The sequence below is a fragment of the Tupaia chinensis genome, unplaced genomic scaffold (assembly GCF_000334495.1).
Source record: "Tupaia chinensis unplaced genomic scaffold, TupChi_1.0 Scaffold000276_2, whole genome shotgun sequence".
Lineage (NCBI taxonomy): Eukaryota > Metazoa > Chordata > Mammalia > Scandentia > Tupaiidae > Tupaia > Tupaia belangeri.
The window spans coordinates 1,414,920-1,433,490 of record NW_006159759.1 but is presented as its reverse complement, the minus strand read 5'-3'; the positions used below and the strand labels follow the sequence as shown (position 1 = coordinate 1,433,490).

The 18,571-nt window shown below is 37.4% G+C and overlaps 1 protein-coding gene across 1 annotated transcript in view; it reads right to left on the bottom strand.

The window, feature by feature from the left end:
• The window catches only part of TRPC6 (transient receptor potential cation channel subfamily C member 6), a 108,259-nt gene that overhangs the window by 52,756 nt on the left and 36,932 nt on the right, over window positions 1-18,571 (bottom strand). The window contains exons 2-3 of the mRNA XM_027772483.1: window positions 11,926-11,937; window positions 442-1,216 (exon numbers count right to left, since the gene is read on the bottom strand). Coding sequence (XP_027628284.1) covers window positions 442-1,216; window positions 11,926-11,937 — 787 coding nt within the window. The remainder of the gene's footprint in view (window positions 1-441; window positions 1,217-11,925; window positions 11,938-18,571) is intronic.

Sequence of the window (18,571 nt, the reverse complement as noted above, 5' to 3'; positions counted from 1 at the left end):
TTGTTGTGGCCTCAGCAGCATCTATCACCATGCTCTGAACATGGAAAAGTGCTTTACAGGAGAAAGATCTTGGATGCCAAGACACCTGGATTCTGATCCCAGCTCTGTCATTTACCAGTGTTGCTCTTTGGCCTTACTTAACCCTTCTTTGTCTCCATTTCTCTATCTGCACAGAAATTAATACTATCTTCCCAAGGTTGTGACAAGGAGTAGATATAATCAATATAAAATGTCTGACAGAGAGTAGATCATCACTAAATGGTTGTAATCACTTTTATAATTATAATTATATATATAAATTATATATATTATAAATATAGAGCTTGTTGAACAAATACATAAAATCACCTTGTATCCACAATAAGTAGGACAGTGCTGAAGCTTCAAATACACCCTGACCTTGACACATGGAGAGGAAAGTCCCTGTTATTCATGACCTACCTTGAACTCTTTCTCAATGTTAGCCAGCACTGCCAGTTCATTGCTGAGTTCTAAAGCTGTCATGACTGGATCTTCACTAGACAATGATAGGTATGCTGGACTTGCCAGGCCTTTGTAGGCATTAATCCTAGACCTGGAGTGGCTAAAGGAATCGTGCTTCTGCTTCTGGTTGCATTCACTGCACTTGCAGAAATAGTCATGAGGCCGCTCAATCCGAGCGCCCTTCCGCAGGAGGGTGTGCACAATTTCATATTCCTGGCAGTGGGCAGCCAGGATGATTGGAGTCACATCATGGGAGAACCGTGTCCCATCTTCATCATAGGCGTAAAAGTCATCTTGCTGAAGTTCAGACTGGCTGGGGCTGGTTGCTAACCTCTTGCCTTCAGCAAAAGCTGGATGACTGAGAATTGCTTCCACGATCCTAACATAACCTTTACTAATAGCTAGAAGCAAAGCATCTCCAACCCGGGAGAGGTTTTCTTTCTTGAGAAGAAGCTCGGTAATTTCCAGATGCTCATTGGCCACTGCCAACTGCAGGGCATTCTGTCCCATGTAATCCACACAGTTAACGTTGAGTGAGTGGCATTCTTCCAACATCTTCCGTACCACTGGGATGTTGCCATATTCAGCTGCATCTAAAAAGCGTTCCTCCTCAATAGACAGGCTTGTTGAGCGGTCATTAAACATGTATGCTGGCCCTCGATTAGCTAGCCTTCTCCCCTTCTCACGGAGAACTGTCTGCCGCCGGTGGGCCAGTCTGTTGTCGGTGCCTCGGCTGCAATAAAACAGAAAGATAGTGAACAAATCATATTAAGGGCATTTTAGTGTGCCAAATGACCTCCATTCATCTAATGAAATCCTCAAGTATATTAGATATTATCTCATCATCTCTTGACCTATGGTACTATAACATGAAGACGTATTTATTTGTTAATGGATTCCAGGAGCCTCTTCTGTAAGAAAGCTAAGCACTCCAGATTTCACCATTCCAATTTGGGGTGGAGACGCACAGTTGCCATAATCTTTCTATGTCATTTGCATAGAGATTAATATGTACCTCTCAACCACAAATGATAGAGGCTTTACAGAATACTCTTCTATCCATCATGTCACAAAGATGATATAGAGAATGATACTACTAAAAAATAAAAAGTAAAAAAAAGAGAGAGAGAAAGAGAATAACAAAGCTATTCAAGTCAAAACATATTTATTGAGTCCCTCCTATGCCAGGGCCAGCATTATATTAGACCCAGAAAAATCAATGGTGAAAAAAGATGGATACAATTCTGCTCTTACAGATCTTATAATTAGAACAAAAATAGGTAATTGGCACAGTGCCTTGTTATCGAGTGTTTAGTTGGCGTGATAAGCCTGTAGCAGGGCGTTTAAATCAGCTTCTGAGAGAAGTGACATGCTGAATATGGAAGCATGAGTAGAAGTCAAGTAAGAGTGTGTTTTGGGGGGTCGAGACAAAGGTTGGGTCCAGAGGGATCAACTAGCTGCAAAGCATAGGTTTTATTAACAATTGCTGGTAGGACTCTGTTGTGCTAAAAATCACTGCAAACTGGAGAACATTGTGATCAGGATGCCAGGTAGGAAGGAACACTTCTATGACAGAAACAATAATCAAAGCAGTAGCTAGCCTTCAGCAAAGGCTTGCAATCTATGAAAAGAAGGGAAAGTGATTCTTCCTCTGATCAAAATGCTACAATGGAAGCCTTATGGTTAAGGGAGCCAGATCCCATGTGGCCAAGGGCAATTAGAATCCCAGCTTAGCTGCTTGGAAGACACATCAGGTGCATGTGCTCAAGTGCTCCAAATCATAGTGGGATTCCTTCTCAAAAATGGAGAAGGAATTACAACATGATCATGTTCCCTTAAAGGTGCCTTTTCCATCTTTCTCTTTCTCTATTTCTCTGTAGTGAATAAATGCTCCCTCTGGCCACCCTCCAAAAAAGGGAATGATAAATATGCTACAGTAAGGATATTTTTTCCTTATTGATTCATAACTTTACATCATAAGGTCTTTTTGAGCATGAAGGGCACATTGAAATCAGGCCCTATCACTGTCATTAACTGGAAACTTAAAGAAGACAAGTTCCTGCAGAATCAGGGAAAAGCTAGGTGATGGGACAGCCAGAAAAATAAAGGAAAAATGTGTGATAGATGAGGATTGTTTCTTCTCTTTATAATGTTCGAAGGGTCATCCATCCTTAAAGATGGTTACAAACTTCCCAGTATAAAGAGAACTTAAATGGATACAAAGCCCTGTAAGCCCTGTTCCGCTCCAGTGTGGCCAGGTTGAGAAGATACCAATGGCTTTCCCTATTTCCCTACTAATCCTTGGTCATATTGATACCAAATCTCAAGGCCATGTTATCTGTGGCAGTGTGATGTGCAGCAATAGAAAAAAAAGTTGGGGCTAGCCAGTGGCATAGTGGCTAAGGCAACTGGATCTCACGTGGCCACCTGTGTTGGCTGAGGCCCAGACCTGATGGCTTGAGAAACTTGCTGGGTACACATGTGTGCATGCCCGAAATCTAGAGAGGAAAAAAGGGATTGCAGCCTGGCCATCCCCTCCAGGGGGTGCTTTCCCAATTTCTGTTTCTGTCTCTCTATCTTTCTCTTTCTGAGTATACAAACCCTATGACAAATTTAAAAAGAAGGAAATAAAGGAGCCAGCAGGTGGTGTAGTGGTTAAGACTCTGGACTCCCACATGACCCACCACAGTTTGAGACCCAGACCTGGCAGCTTGAAACTCATGTGCATGCGTGCCCAAAATCCTGGGAGGAGAAGGGATTACAGCATGGCCATGCCCCCTGGTGGGTGGGTTGGGGGGTGATTTCTTGCTTCCTGTCTCTCTCTCTCTCTGGCAAGCACACATACCCTATTGCAAAAGTCTCCAAAAAATTTATTTTTAAAAAAGAAGTAAAATTTCAGCAATTCACACGTAGGTCATAATTCTCCCAGAAGCTTGAAGACCATGGTGCCATTTTCACAAATATTTTTCATAGGTTTACATTCAACAGTGATTCCTTTAGCTATCAGTGGCCTCTTTAAAATCAAGCAGATGGATGGTTTATCATAAAGATAACTTTGTAAATTTAATAAATGACATGCATGGCCAATAGCCATACATACATTATGATAATAATAATTTCTAAGATGTGTCTTTAAATAATGTGTATGTAACTTTCATTACTAATAAGGGAATTTTTTCTGTAACTATCTTATTCTGTGTAGCTATTATGTTGTTTTTATCCATTTTTATTTTATCAGTTATACATGTACATATTATGCATATTTGAAAACTCTGTATTCTTGTTACAAACACAGCAGACCCTTGTTCCTCTTTTTTCCCACTTTCTAATTCCTAGAGAAAATAAATTTCAATTCAACTATTTTAGGTGGTTATTCTGTAATTTCAAACTTTACATCTATATAGTGTGGGTATATTGCTATCTCTTGATTTTGGGGGTTTGGCATTACCTACTTCTCATTGATGCAAGTTGAGGATTGAGCTCATTTTCACGGTACTCCATTGTATACACGTTCACACCCTTCTCACACACACACACATCCACAGAGACACACACAAACTTCATGATTCTTTATCATTACAGAATAATTATATTACAACTTTTCAACTTTTTCTAGATAACTATTGATAGATTTTCTTTTTACATTATTTATGTTTATATGTGAGAGAAAGACTGATACCCTTTGACAAGGTCACACCAGATGGCAAAGCTCCCCCTCAACCTTTCAGGCAGCCAGGATTATGAAGAATGGATGTCCATCGTGTTCAGGTCACCCAGGACCCAGGGCCTTCCCACATGGCTCCAGTATCATGCAGTGATGCCTCCTGCCTGTCCCACCATAGGTAATGGGTTGACAAATAGTATACCATGGTGTCTTTTCTGGTACAGCTTCCCTATAACCTGAAAAGCACTAGCTAAATATTCTCTTCAGGATTGTGAGCTCAAGGCTGACCTGATAACTTAAAAAAAAAAAAAAAAAAAAAAAGACGCAACATTGACACCAAATACTACTAAGAACCAAAAGGTCAAGAAACAACCCCCTTTTTTGTCCTTTCTTATTCATTAAGATGGGATAAATAATTATTCTGGCCTATATTAAAGGATTTTTTATTATTATTTATTTAATTTTATTTATTCATTCATTTTTTTTTTCATTCATTTATTTTAATTTGACCAGAGAGAGACACAGAGAGAGAGAAAAAAAGGAGAAAGGAAGCCACCAGGTCTAGGACTCGAACCGTGGTTGGCCATGTGGGAGTGTCCAGCACCTTAACCACAATGCCACCTGCAGGTCCCAATATATTAAAGGATTTTTAAAAATAATTATTTGTTTGATTTTATTTATTACTATTATTATTATTTAATTTGACCAGAGAGAGAGAGAGAAAGGGAAAGTGAGAAAGCAAGCTCCCAGGTCCAGGACTTGAACCACAGTTGGCCATGTGGGAGTCCAGCACCTTAACCATCACTCCACTTGCTGGTCCTGAAAGGATTACTTTTAAGGTTAATTCAAATTATGAATGTGGAAAGCACTTAAATTTGGATTTCATTTTTTTTTGACAGCCATGAGAATATGCACTTTCATTAACAAGAGGACTAACTTTATCAGTTTTCAGCTGCTATTCAGTTAGAAGACCCATGATGAAGGCAAGGACTGTGATGGTAATTGATAGAAATGTTTTGTCTTTTTTAAAAAGGAAAAATTATATAAATTATAATAATTAATAACTTTATTTGTACCATTATTTTTAATCTGGTTTCAAGGTTTATTTGTTTATATAATACTTCTAACTTTATAATGAAGTACAATAGCCCTGAGTTGTAAGTAATTCTAAGACATAAAAATATGATTATATTAATACCCATTTATTTGAAAAATTGCAAGTTCTATTTTGACAAGCCGCTGATCCTAAAGACATGTCCTATTTCCTCCTAAACCATTACGTTTTTTTGTAACTGTAACTTCCATCCTGTTAAAGGAACCGCAAAGACATTTCCATAGTTTGTTTTTCTTTAACCTTAAATCACCTCCTGTCTTAGTTGTTGTGACAATAAATATTAATCATATGCAGTGACACAAATTTCAGATACATTTTTATTTTAAAAAGACTGGATTATCATCAGCTCTTTAGTTAGTAATCTGTCAACAACACCAACCAAAAAATCCAGATACGCAATGTTTATCATACAGGCTTTTATTTTATTGCTTTATAAATACAAAGCATACACAATTGTCTGTATCCCTTGTATGGGTAGTAAGATAGAGTAAAAACTGTTCGCATGTTGACAGAACAAAATACATGCTTTGCTTTTCTCTTTGTTTTTCTTAACTGCAGCCTAGAGAAGCTACAAGAGACTCTATGTGTATTTTCCTTTTTAATCACAAAAGGTGTTGCTTAATCTGTGACTTTCAAATGTAAAAGAAAAAGTAAAAATAATTTTTTAAGTAACAAATATTTGAAGGCTTTCAGAAAAGATAATAGATATTGCTGGATTATATTACCACTGTGCAACTGGATTTTATAAAGCTATATTGTGGAACTACACATTAATACCAATGTAACCTACAAAATCATCCATTAAAGAGAGGAACAACTCAGTCCACAGCCTTATGTCAACAAAAGAGATATTTTTATTTCAGCTAAAAGGTTTATGTTTTTGCAAAATCACCTATTCTATTTGAGAGAAAAAAAATATTAAGAAGTGTTCTTCATCTGTTTGGCCACATTTAGCATGGTTAAAAGTTTAATAACCTACATTTTCATGTCCATATTTTAAATTTTTTTAGTCAGAATATGTAAACACCAGTTCTAGGGAAGACTACAAGTAGCCACTGTCCCTATAGTACTCAAATATTGATTAGGTCATGAAAATTAAATTTTTACATACCTCATTTTCCTGTCTCTTTTCATTGTAAAACAGCGCCTGTTGCTCCAGATAGTAAGAGATGGAATAATCCATCTCTTTTGAAATGCCAGCAACACCAATTAGCTTCTGAGTAGAATGGACTGTGTTTGAGTCCAGAGCATGTGCAGTAGTTTTCTCTACTTCCTGTTCAGTTATGATGCACTTTTATCAAACAGAATTGCTTCTATACATACGCAGCTCCAGTTAATTATCTAGCTTAATTTTTACATTTTTGCTCTAAAAATCCCTGCAAATATTTTAACTAAAACACCATTCTACTGAAACAGAAGTGTTAAAAATGTATATGGCATGTAACTATTATAAGATTAGACTTCTTAGATTCAGCCTCAGAAAGAAGAGATAAAGGAAATTTCAGAATATAAATTTTATTATGTGCACAATTATATATGGGAAGAATCAGGCTAGTATATTTAGAGATAACCAGCAAATTTGCAGACCACTTTAGGAAGATAAATGATAGATGAAGTTTTATTTTAATTTTGTAACACGGATACTCTTTTCACTTTGCCTCATTTCTGGCCACATACTCCAAGCCCTTCCTCTGGGGTGGAGAAAGTAGTAAACAATTAGCATGGCTCTCCTTATTCCCATGAGAGCAAAGACTATTTTGCTTTATTCTCCACTCTTAGCAGAGCTGCACATTGCAAGCACTCAGTGCATAAGTGCTGGATGCTTGAATCTTTCCCACTAAAACAAGAAAGTTCAAAATCTGTTTATTCCTAACAACCTGACAGCAAATCCCTACAACATACAACCCTACAGACAAAGAAAAGCAAAATATGAAGGATGAACCACAGTGTGTTCTGGGTATGTGTGTGTGTGTGTGTGTGTGTGTGTGCATGTGTGTGTGATATTTTATTTTCAATTCAAATAAACAGCAAGTTCAATAGGGAACAAACATGCAGTTGAAAACTGTATTTTTTAGTGGCATTCTTTTGACTCATCCTTGATCCAGAGTGGAGATTTTCTTGTCCTTAAAGGCGGAACTAATATTCTCTCACTTCTGCTTTCTCTGCCTGTTTCTGATGCATGTAGAACATAACGACCAATCATCAAAATGTACTACAAAATCCCTTGAACTTCTGGATAGTTTTATGGATAGCAATTCTTCTTTCAGATACAATTAGCTTCGATGTTTCCCATGAAGTCCTCTCTTTTCATCAAATAGAAACTTTCTGTTTGATCAGTCATGCTACATCACATTCTGCCTTAGTAATCCATGACCAAAATGATAGGATTCCAAGCCGCTTGTCACTTTCATTTGGGAGCCTGCAAAAATGTGACTGAAAAAAATATTGCGCATGTTATACATTTTCGGGGTGTTTTTAATTATCAATTGACATCTTGTTAGTATAAACTAGAAACCTAACTGTGTAAGAGAATGAAAACATGAGTAGATAATGGAACAGTTAAAGAAACTTGTCTCTTTATAAAAACAATTATGTCCACGATGTCATTGTTCCTTTTAGCCTCCAGCTTGCAGTTTCATTTATTTCATGTGTCATGTCTTCCTTCTTTGAAATGCTCTTTGGTAGCACTCTGGGCACAGGCATTTATTTTTATCTGTTTTGCGAGAGTACTCTTGGGAATATTAAAAAGTTTATGTGAAATACAAGCAATACCCCAATTATCTCATCAAAGGAAGAGCTTTAAACCATTTCCTTCTATTATCAACAACTGTCATAGTCCTGTGTATTACACAAGCATATTTTCCAATTCCACAAATAACCTCTGGATAAGACAGATTCCGGGCAGGAAGAAGACAGTGTATTTAAATTGGATAATCCGAGGGTGTTTAATGAAGGGACTCTAGGAGCGTGTGGGCAAGAGTTAAGGAAATCCAACATGGTACCACACACTACCCACGTCTAGGACAATGCAGACTCAGTCCTGAAGGGGCTTAAGGGAAGAAGCAGCTGTGAGAAGTTAAACAGAATAACTGTAAGGCCAGAGATACTGAACAGGGGCTCTGACCTTTGGTAGAGGTAGACCCTCAAGAAGAAAGCCGAGGAACTGATACCCTGATCTAACATTCCTGTTTGCTGATAATCATACAGGTGCCTCCCATGAGCTAAACTCATCCCTAACTCTGGGGACAAAGGAGTCCAAGGAAGCAGTCTACATAGATTTGCATTGATTCTGTCCCTCCAGGCAGGAGACATTTTGCAGAAGATGGAGAGTGGATCAGGGCGACCTAGTCAAAAACACCCAGCATAAGCTCTATAAGAGAAATTGACTGCTATGATTAACTCTTTCAGAAGATGTGATAAAAACATATGCACAGAGAAAATGGTAAGTGTATTTTTTTTATTATTATGAGTCACTGATGCATCACCAGTTCTCACCTTTCTGAGCTTATTCCTCCCTTCTCTAAGCTATCTGTCAGGAAAGACACCCACATTCAAGATGAGGCAGTCCATTTTCTTAAGAAGTGAGCCTGCCACTAAGATTTGTCCATGTAAATTTGAAGTTGCTGTTCATATAGGGCTTAGGTGAATGGTTCTGATTCTGAGGGCAAGAAAGATAATCCCATATAATAGAAACATTCAATGTCTGTTGAAGCTGCTGATTCCCAGAGATATGAGTGCTTAAAAACAGATGTCAGTTATCAGTCTGGAACATATTCTCAATCTCTACCACAGGGGCCAGACCCAAATATTTACAGTACTGGTTTCAGGCTATTTGAGCCTGGCATGTGCAAGAGGGCACACCTACAGAGAATGAGGTTGGACAGTGCCATATGCAGTTTTTACTCATTGAAACCAAAATTACGGAATAACTTTCTTTGCTAGTGGGACATTATTCTAAACACCACTATTAAACCTCACACCCACTACCAGGATCTTAACAGTTCCTTCCTTCATTCATTAGTTCAAATACTTACAGAAAACCTACATCAGTATTTTCCTGGTACTGTGCTAGGTGCATGAGAATACAAGAGAAAAGGGGTAGGGCATGGCAGAAAAAAGAGAAGTAAATAAAAGATTACAGAGTGATGAATATCAAAGAGAAGGAGTGTACTACATAAATGAATACAACATTTACATTCACTTGTTTTCAACGCAGTGTGGGTGGTAGTCAAGAAAAGTCCTCAAAGGAAATGTCAGTTAATCTAGGAATGAAGGAGATAGCAGGAGGAAGGAAGAGGAGCAGCAGTCCCCCAGGCAGAGAAAACCACACTTGGATAAGTCAGCAGCTCAGGAAAAAAATAAATAAATAAATAAAAAATAAGAAAATGTTGCCTTATGGCTAGAACATGCAAGAGGTTCCTCCCCCCAAGGAGATCTCTGGCTGCTGATTCAGTTTAACTGAGGGTGTAGGGCTCAGAGTCAGAAGTTGAACATACATAGACGTTCAAGTTTAATACTTAGGACTTAATCCTCAAGGTAGAAAGTGAAAATTTATGTAATTCCTCAAGAGCTAAGGATTCCACTTTAGGAGATTCAAGTTTCACGACTCAGGTACTGCATCATCAACCTGAGGGAGTTTTTTCCTAGCTGTTTAGAGTTTATATAACCCAAGGTTTTGAGTTGAGAATAATTAAGGACAAATTTAGGAGAACTGTGAAAACTGAGTACTAAGGGATCTTGACTACAGACAACTTTAGGAGACCTTGTAAAATATTTGGAAAAGCATAGCTTTGAATAAAGAGAGGCTGCACTGGGAATCCTGATTGCTATTTACTACCTGGGCCATCCCTCTTAGCTTTCTATTCCTTTACTATAAGAAGGCGTGCGTGCAGGGAACTCAGGAGTAGTAGTTATATTTTAGGGTAAATGTGACTATGTTCGCTTCACTTCTCACAAATTTAGTCTATTCATTGAGTATTTTCATACAAGAATAACGTAATCTGATTAAAATAACATACCAGTTTTTAGATCACAGAACAGTGAGAATAAATTAAATTTTTTACATCTCAATATAAAAATGGTCAGAAAACTAAAAAAATCAATTCTGAACTACTCACCTGATACAACTAAGGTCTTCCAGTAATCCACAATCCCGTCTTTTATTTTTTATTTATTTTTTAAGAGAGATTTTTGCCATAAGGTACATGCACTTGCCAGAGAGACAGAAGTGAAAAGTCACCCCCCCCCCAGGGGGATGGCCATGCTGCAATCCCCTCTTCTCCATTCTCTTTTCGGGATTTTTGGGCATGCACACCCATGTACCCAGTGTGAGTTTTAAGCCACTTGGGTCCAGGACTCAAACTGCTGTAGACTGTGAGCGAGTCCAGCAACGTAACTATTATGCCATCTGCTGGTCCCAACAATCTCCTCTTTTAAATGGGCTGGTGCCTTGAGACACCAGAGCTAAAAAAGCATTATAGTAAATGTTGGGTCCAGCTGGTAGCATGGTGGTTTAAGGTGCTGGACTCCCACATGGCTGACAACAGTTCGGGTCCCAGACCTAGCAGCTAATCATGCATGGTGCATGTGCATGCATGCCCAAAATCCCAGAAGGAGATTTTCTACTCTCAATAAAAATGAAGAATAGCAATTTGGTGCAGTTTGATTTTGAGCATACTAATTGTGTTAATATAAGTTCACTATATCTTTACCCTTATTTTTCTGACTTTGTCAATTCTATTGGATAAAATATTAGGTGGATATATATCATATTTAGTCAATAAAACTAGAACTGGGAAGTGGGTCATCAGGAGACATGGTAGTTAAGGGTGTTGGACTCCCACATGGCCTACCGCAGTTTGAGTCCTGGACCTGGTAGCTTGCTTTCTCACTGCCCCCCACCTGCACCGTTCTGGTTAAATGTAATTAATTAATTAATTCTAAAAATAACCCTAGAACTAGGAGGAGGGAACTGATCTTTAATGAAGGTTTACTATGTGCAAATCACTTTATAGTTATTATTTTATTTAATTTTCACTGCAGTTAATGAGGTTGGATTGGTTATTTCTGCTTTGTATATATAAAGAAGTGTTTGGAGATAAATCCTGAACCAGCATGATATTATAAGGAAAACCGTTGTTGGACTTTTTGTTGTTCTTTGTTTTTTTTTTTTAATATAGCTGAAAAAGCTAATATTTAATACCCTAAAAAAAAAAAGAAACAAAAAAGAAACAAAACCAACATTGATGGACTCACTACAATACCTAAAACTAGATATGAACTAATCTATAGAAACCTCCTTCTTAAGTTTATAGTCACAATATTGTAAATTAGGTTTGCAAATGTCCTATTTCATTTTAAATCTTATTTTTATTATTTTAAAACACACAGATGGAAGAAAACCACAGTTTTGAGATTAATAATAACATTAGCACAACTTGCCTACCACTAACATAACTGTGACGACCTCTGGGTGCCTACTTGAATTACTATCTTCCCCTGAACCCAATCATTCTCTGGCTTTTATGTTAAAGATTCTCTTTATTATTTTCTGGTAGCTTTTTCGCCTTTGTATATCATAAACAATATAGACCAGTTTGGGAAAAGTAAATTAATAAATACCTGACAAAATAAGGAAAGGAAATCTGTATTGTCCCCATTACACTATTGAGGGAAGGTTCCGAAAACTAAGATAAACAGAACAGAGTCTGTGGTCAGGTCTCTGGTTCAGTTTTTTCAAGAGTTTACAAGGGCCTATGGGTTAGTCCAAGGCTGACCATAGTGAGTCCTGGAAACATCAGGCTCAGAGCTGTAGCCTCTGACTGAGTAACCAGAAGCACATCTATCCAAGAACCTGTTGCTCTCTCTGTTAAATTGTGTATCACATTAGAAGGGAGAGATTAACTCTTCCTACTATGCCATATTGTCTTTAGGAAGATAATCAAGGTTTCTTTTGCTTCTCGTTTCTTTGAAGATGGGTCTCACTGTGCTCCTCCTTCCTCAGCCTCCTAAGTTGAGGGGTGTACAGCCTAGCCTTTAGGACAACGGGAAATCAAACCAGGCCTCCCAGGTGGTCCTAGACTGTGGAGTATAGTTTTAGCAACCCAGCATTTTAGCAGCATGTGACACAGTGCCTAGGCCTTATCTGTGTTTTTAAAAACCAATTGTTCCAAAACCAAACAATGAATTACATAGAAAGCTACATAATGTAACCACCCAAAGGCTGGAGAGCTACCAATTATGAAGCAAGGATGGAATGTGTCTACTTCCATTTGCAGCTATATTCAGCTTTCAGGTGAGCAATGTGTTCCTGTTTACAATAGTATTTTCCAGGTAACTTGAGCTATAAATTTGTATGGCTTCCCCAAAGTAAGATGAAAAGGAAAACACAAGCTTCATGAAAACAGTGAAGCCATTGCTTTTGTACAATGTGAAGCCATCCTAGTTGATTCATGCCTGGATGCTTTGGTATCCGGTGGAAAAAAAAAAAAAAAAAAATTCTACTTTTCCACAAAGATGTTATTCTTATCTCATACTTTTTTTTTCTTTTTCTTTTTCTTTTTTTTTTTTTTGGAGAGGTTTTCGCTATAGGGCGTGTGCGCTCACCAGACAGACAGAGAGACATAGAAACAGAAAGCGAGAAATCACCCCCTGGGGGGATGGTCACACCGCAATCCCTTCTCCTCCATTCTCCTCCTGGGATCTTGGGCACGCACACACACGCGCCCGGCGTGAGTTTTAAGCCACCGGGTCTGGGACGTGAACCACGGTCGACTAGGTGGGAGTCCAGCGACATAGCCATTATGCTAACTGCTGGTTCCCTACTTTTTCTTTTATGGTGAAGATTAACTTCTTAAGTTCCTAGAGAAATAACTCAACCTATTTTTTATTTACCATATTATCTCACTATATTGATAAATTTAAAATTTGAAAACTCTTCCCAAGATTCATATGTCTTCTCTGCTTCTTACTCTGTTATTGTCTATTACTGCCAATACTCAGAGTGAACACTAGTTACTTAAATGTTTGTATGCATAGAATAGATTTCTGTATCATTTCCATTTTATACACCATGGTGATAATGGTAGAACCACAAACTAGAAGTACTAGAAGGGTGCTTAGAAATTGTGTCATTCCAGGGACCAGCAGTTGACAGAATGGCGATGTCATTGGGCTCCCATGTAGTCGACTACAGTTCGCGACCTGGACCCAGTGGCTTAAACTCACTCAGGGCGCATGTGCATGCATGCCCAAGATCCTGAGAGAAGAATAGGGGAGAAGGGATCACACCTCCCCACCCCGGGGGGGGGATTTCTCGCTTTCTGTCTCTCTGTCTTCGACTACAGTTCGCGACCTGGACCCAGTGGCTTAAACTCACTCAGGGCGCATGTGCATGCATGCCCAAGATCCTGAGAGAAGAATAGGGGAGAAGGGATCACACCTCCCCACCCCGGGGGGGTGATTTCTCGCTTTCTGTCTCTCTGTCTCTCTGTCTCTGTCTTTCTGGTGAGCATACATGCCCTATAGCAAAACCCTCTCAAAAAAAAAAAAAAGAAAGAAAGAAAGAAATTGTGTCATTCAACCTGGTCACTTTTTAAGTACTTGCTTTAATATTTTCTTTTTTTAAATTTTTTAATTAAAATTTGTTTTATTTTTAATTCTTTTACATTCATTCACTGAGCACTGTCACAGGTTATGAAAATTATTTTCAATTATAGGGCTACTTCCAACATGAATTAACTGAGTCAAAAAGTAACTAGTTAAATGTTAAACATCCGCTTCTAACCCCAACTACTAACTCATTTTCACTCCAAGATGTTATCACCCCAAAATAAATGTTACTTAAAAGAAGTTAGTTTCTAGTTCTGTTAAAAGAGATTCTCTTATGATAAAGATGAAATTGAATGAACAACATATTTTTCCTTGACATTCTCATAGCTACCATCAAATTTATTCCCACTTAGACAATAGCCAGATAAAGGCAGAATTGACCTCGGGCAGAAAGGTTGTTTGAGTTGATATTCTTAACTCTTAGCTGAAGCCCATGGTAGTGATGTAAACCGTGAGGACATCTGCTCATGGAATGTTATGGTGGCCAATTACATCAGCCATTTATCACCAGTTCAGCTCTTAAGAAAAGCATAATTTACCCTCTTGGGTCTTGTTTCCATGCTTTATAGCAATCTCTAAGGGCCCTTCCAGTTAATATAATATTTTATTGTATTTCTTTATTTGAAGTAAATGGAGTATTTGCCTTCACTTTCAATAGCTTCGAGAGCAGAGACTAAGCTGAAAAACCGTAAGTCAGGCGAGAATTTGGGAAAAACATTCCACAAAGTGATGTTCTCCAAAACTTCTTCTCTTGTTCCCCATGTCCGTTCGTGGCACCCCAATTTAATAGTTATTCAGGAAATATAATCCTGATTGCTTCATTGACTTTGTTCTTTCATACAACAAAACTGTCTAATCAGGAAATCCTATTTGTGTTTCAAACTTTTGAGTTTTACTTCAAAATTTATCTAGAATCTGAGCGCCTCTCATTACCACTCCAGTTTATAGTCTAAGTAATATTATCTAGACAAGACTGGCACAATCCAACCCTGTGCCGGTTCTCTTAGTTCTCTGACCCTCCCATGTAGTCCCTTTGTTCCAGCCACGCTGACCTTCTTGCTGCTCCTTTATGTAGTAAGCATGCTTGTGTCTTTATGCTTCTTCTACCTTCTCTGCCTTGAAGCTCTTCCCCTGATATCTGAGTGCATAGCCCCGTGTCCTTTAATAGTTACCTTCTCATTAAGACTTTTCCTGCTTATGATTTAAAAGTAAAATCTCAACCTCCAATATTCTGAATCTCTTTTTCTTGCTTTGTTGTTTTTCTTAAATCTTACCACTAACACATTGATCTTTTATTCATTTATCTTGTTTACTGTCTATCACTCTCATTAGAATGTAGGTTCTATGAAGGCATGGGTCCCCGGATCCCCAAAGTATTCCCAGTGCAGAAAATAGTACCTGTACCTAGGAGGTTTCCAGTATCTGCTGACTGGATTAAAATATGCATTGATATAACCTGGATTTACTGCCTATAAGGTTATAGGGACAGTGCCAGCATGTAATAAAATTCTTTGAGAAAGTCTGTAAAATTTATAAGGTTCTATCAGACTGATTAGAAACAAACAAACAAACAAAATCTAGAAAACACAAATTACTAATACCAAGAATGAGAGAGGTGACAGTCTATAGATGTTAAAGGATATTAGGATATTATGGACTAACTTACGCTTACACATGTAATAAGTTAAATTAGTTAAAGAGCTTTAGATAATAACCGAAAGCATGACACATGAATTTAAAGAAATGGTGAATGGACATCATCAAAATAAAGAAGTTTCACTCTTTGAAAGATATTGTTAACAGAATTAAAAGGTGACCCACAGACAGGGAGAAAATGTTTTAAAATATTTAAAAATCACAGTACTTTTATCCAGAATATACAAAGAACTTTCAAAATTCTCAGAATCTGTTTTAAAAGGGGGCAAAAAAGGAATCCAGTAAAACAAAGAATTCAATTAAAACGAGAAAAAAAATTTGACAATTCTTCATCAAAGAATATATATGGGTGGGACCAGCAGTTAGCATAATGGCTATGTTGCTGGACCCCATGTAGTCGACCGCGGTTAGTGTCCCAGACCTGGTGGCTTAAAACTCAGGCCGAGCGCGTGTGCATGTGTGCCCAAGATCCTGAGAAGAGAATGGAGGAGAAAGGATTGCGGAGTGGCCATCCTCCCTGGGGGGTGATTTCTCGCTTTCTGTCTCTCTGTCTGTCTCTGTCTGTCTGGCGTGCGCCCGTGTCCTATAGCAAAAATAATAATAATAATAATAAAAATAATAATAACAATTTGTATATGAGTGACAAATAAGCATAGAAAAAGATGTTCAACATCATTAGCCATTCAAAAAATGCAAATTATAACCTCTATGAGATATCACTACATACTTACTAGAATCACTAAAACTAAAAAGAATGATCATGTTATGTTTTGGTGAGGGTTAGGACAACTGGAACATCCTATTTCTTTCTTGTTTTTTTTTTTTTTTTGCATTATGCAAGATTCTTAGTTCAATGGCACCCTCTTCTGTTGGTATTGCAAAGTTCAAAAACTTCAGTGGATTGTTGATTGTTCGGTGGTGGAAGCCAACATTATGTATTCTCCAGTTTTTTGATCACCTATTGTATTCAAGTTCTTCAGACAAACAGAACTAATTGTATGAGAAAAAAAGTTCTTGGGAAAAATTGAATTAAAATATGGGTTTATTTTAGTACAATAAAACTTTGAAATATGTGCATAGGTTTTCATGATATGCTTTAGTCATTAACTTTTGAAGATCTTCTTACATATTTTAATATTATGTTAATTTATCATCTTTACATATAATATATAAAAAGATTTACTATAAGGAGGATATTATTAGGCTAAGTTCCACAATCTGCCATATGCAAGCTGGAGATAAGGTCAGCAGTGTAGAAAGTTCAAATCTGGGGGCTGGTAGGTGGCATGGTGGTTAAGGGCTCTGGACTCCCACATGGTCAACCACGGTTTGAGTCCTGGACCTGGCAGCTTGCTTTCTCACTTTCTCTCTCTCACTCTCTGGTCAAATTAAAACAAATAAATAAATAATAAACGAATAAAGATAAATAAAAAAAAAATATTAAAAAAAAAAGAAAGTTCAAATCTGCATCCAAAGGCCCAAGAACCAAAAGAACTGATGTTATAAATCCTTGCCCAAGGGAAGAAGACTAATGTCTGGATTCTAGCAGCCAGGCAAAAGCAACAATTCCAACTCCCTCTGACTTTTTGTTTTATACGGCCCTTCAATTGGTTAGATGATGCCCACTCCACCTTCGGGAAGGCAATCTGATTTACTCAATCTACCAATTCAAATACTAACTTTTGGGAACACCTTCACAGACACACCCCAAAATAATGCTTAACCAGATACTTAAACATCCTATGGTCCAGCCAAATTGACACATAAAATTTATCATCACATGTATTGTCTTCTGAGACAAAGACTTTTTCCCTTTTGCTTCATTTTTATCTTTCACTACCTAATAGCCAAAAAAGCACTTTTCACTTCATTTTTGCCTTTCTACCCCAGAAGTTACACATTTTGAAGAACTCTCTTCCAAACCATACCTACATTTTATTCATTTAGTTAGTTAGTTTCATTTAATCACATATCTCTTTACAGTGTACAACATTTCTTTTTCCAGCATGAGTACCATGCATATCAGTCAAGACAAAAATATTACTGTGTACATTATCATCAGCAAATAGCTTCTCATTTTTTGTCCATTAAACGTACTTTTACTTTTTTTCTTCCCTTTTCCTCTCCCTCCCATACTAAACTTTTTTTTTATTTTATTGATTCACAAAAGCTCTTAATTAAGCTAAAAATATGGACAAAGCTAAAATCCAGTGACAAGTGTACTGTAATTTTCTTCTGAAGCTTTTTTTCTCCATTCCTTCTTTTACTAAAGAGAGGTATAAACTAACTTATTTGCAAAAAAAGGTTGAGTCTCAATTTGGCTTATTATTTGCACAAAGCCCCATAAGAATTAAATTGCTGATGCAAGGCAACAGATACTATTGTATTATTGACCTTATCCAGATAACCATTCTGCAAAATAAGAATGCTCACCAGTATTTTCCAATTACAGACAAGTCAGAAAGGGAGAAAAGTTTGTTTCAATTAAAAAATAATCATAAATTGATGAACAATTCCTTAAATCTGAAAGACACAGCATAAAAAAATAAGTAATATTTTATACAAAAGTCATAGAACTTTATTTCACCAGTTCAGTCTCATGTAATTAATCTCTCTTTTGTTGAATTTGTTGTGTTACTATGGTCTGATCTTTCTGTTTAAATCCTGAATGTTAACATTCAACATTATTATTGATATTTCCAGACTTGTCCCTACCATTAAGTTGGCCATTTTCTTGGTCTTTTTTTCTCCCCCCCCCACGGTCTTTTTTTCCCCCCCCCCCCCCTTATTTTTGTTTGACTGTCTCTAGTTTTCCTGGGATAGCACTCCTTTCAAAACTTCTTGAAGAGCTAGTCTGGTATTGTTAAATTCTTTCAGGTTTTGTTTATCTGAGAATGTTTGGGGCTTTTTTTCCTATATGAAGGATAATCTTGCCAGATATAGTATTCTTGTTTGAAATTGTTTTTTACTTAACACCGAATATATTTCCCATTCTGTCCTTGTTTGCATTGTTTCCGATGAGAGGTCCAATGTTAGCCTGATGG